This window comes from Egretta garzetta, unplaced genomic scaffold (assembly GCF_000687185.1).
Source record: "Egretta garzetta isolate BGI_Z169 unplaced genomic scaffold, ASM68718v1 scaffold343, whole genome shotgun sequence".
Lineage (NCBI taxonomy): Eukaryota > Metazoa > Chordata > Aves > Pelecaniformes > Ardeidae > Egretta > Egretta garzetta.
Genome location: NW_009259038.1, coordinates 1,101,048 through 1,102,375, shown reverse-complemented (window position 1 = coordinate 1,102,375; position 1,328 = coordinate 1,101,048). Strand labels below are relative to the sequence as shown.

Genomic DNA, 1,328 nt, shown 5'->3' with positions numbered 1-1,328 from the left:
AAGGCACCACTGGCCACGGGCACGGGCTGCTGCGGTGACCTCCCCTGGCACTGCCTGGCCACGTGGGTTGGCTCCAGTCTCGGAACTGTCCCCAAAGCAAGAAAAGAGGTGGCCAGCAGCCCTTCGGGGCCGTTGCCTCCCTCCTTGCCTTGGCCAGGACGAGCACATCATCTCCCCGCAGGTGAAGTTTATCCATGACCAGTGCTCCCCCAAGCCCAAATACCGGGGCTTCTTCCACGGCGTCCGGGAGATCGTTCGGGAGCAGGGTGAGTCCCAGGGAAGCGATGTCCTGTCTCCCTCCAGTACCCCCATGCTGGGGGGAAGGGGTGGGAGGTGGGGTACGAGTGCAGGCTGGGACCAGCTGCCTGGGGAGGTTTTTTGCTGGTGTTCCCCTCCAATTCCCTCCCTTGCTGCAGGACTAAAGGGGACCTACCAGGGCTTGACCGCGACCGTCCTCAAGCAAGGATCCAACCAGGCCATCCGCTTCTTCGTCATGACCTCCCTCAAGAACTGGTACAAAGGTACGTTGCCCCCGTGCCCCCAGGGCACCCTGGCTGTGCCGCTGGCTCCCTGAGCCCATCTTTGGGAGCCAGGCTTGGGCTTTCCACCAGCAGATCCTCAGCTTCTCGTGGCTCAGCCTCTTGTGACGGAGGAAGGTGAAAGCCAGGGCAAGGGGGTCCCAGCTTGTGGGGTCGAAGCGTCCCAGTGCTAGAGCATCACCTCCACTCCCACCCCGCGCTCCCCAGTGCTGCATGGGCTCTTTGGGGCTGGTACCACTGGGTGGTCCCCTCCAAATGCCCTGGGCCCCCTACTCAGCACAGCACCAGCCCTGACCACGAGCAGCCAGACCTGGGACCTCCCCAGCAAGCTCCCTTGGCGATGTCATGCTTCGTCCCCCACCACCACTCTGCCCTCACCCTCTCCTCCTTTCCAGGGGACAATCCCAACAAGGTCATCAACCCCTTCGTCACGGGGATTTTTGGAGCCCTTGCTGGAGCTGCGAGCGTCTTCGGCAACACCCCCTTGGATGTGGTGAAAACCAGGATGCAGGTACGGCACTGGGGCACGGTGCGGGAGCCTGCCTGTGGTGACCCCCAGGGCTGGGGTCACCCACTGTTGGGGAGCTGTTTTGTGCAGCCCCCCGGGGCAGGCGCCTGATGCTGACAAAGTTTGGGAGATGCCTGGGGATGCTGCCCCCACGCAGCTGGGCTGTGGGGGTGCTGGGAAGTGTTTGCACGGAGGTGGGGACATCCCTGCTGGGTTCAGTGGCCTGCAGCAGCAAAGGGGGATCGGTTCCTCCTGGCGCACCCCACCCTGAAATCCCCCCC

The 1,328-nt window shown here is 63.8% G+C and overlaps 1 protein-coding gene across 1 annotated transcript in view; it reads left to right on the top strand.

Annotated features, from left to right (window-relative positions):
* Positions 1-1,158, top strand: part of SLC25A1 (solute carrier family 25 member 1) — a 7,246-nt gene extending 6,088 nt beyond the window's left edge. The window contains exons 4-6 of the mRNA XM_035890479.1: positions 109-266; positions 417-521; positions 935-1,158. Coding sequence (XP_035746372.1) covers positions 109-266; positions 417-521; positions 935-1,158 — 487 coding nt within the window. The remainder of the gene's footprint in view (positions 1-108; positions 267-416; positions 522-934) is intronic.
* The last annotated feature ends 170 nt before the right edge of the window (positions 1,159-1,328 follow it).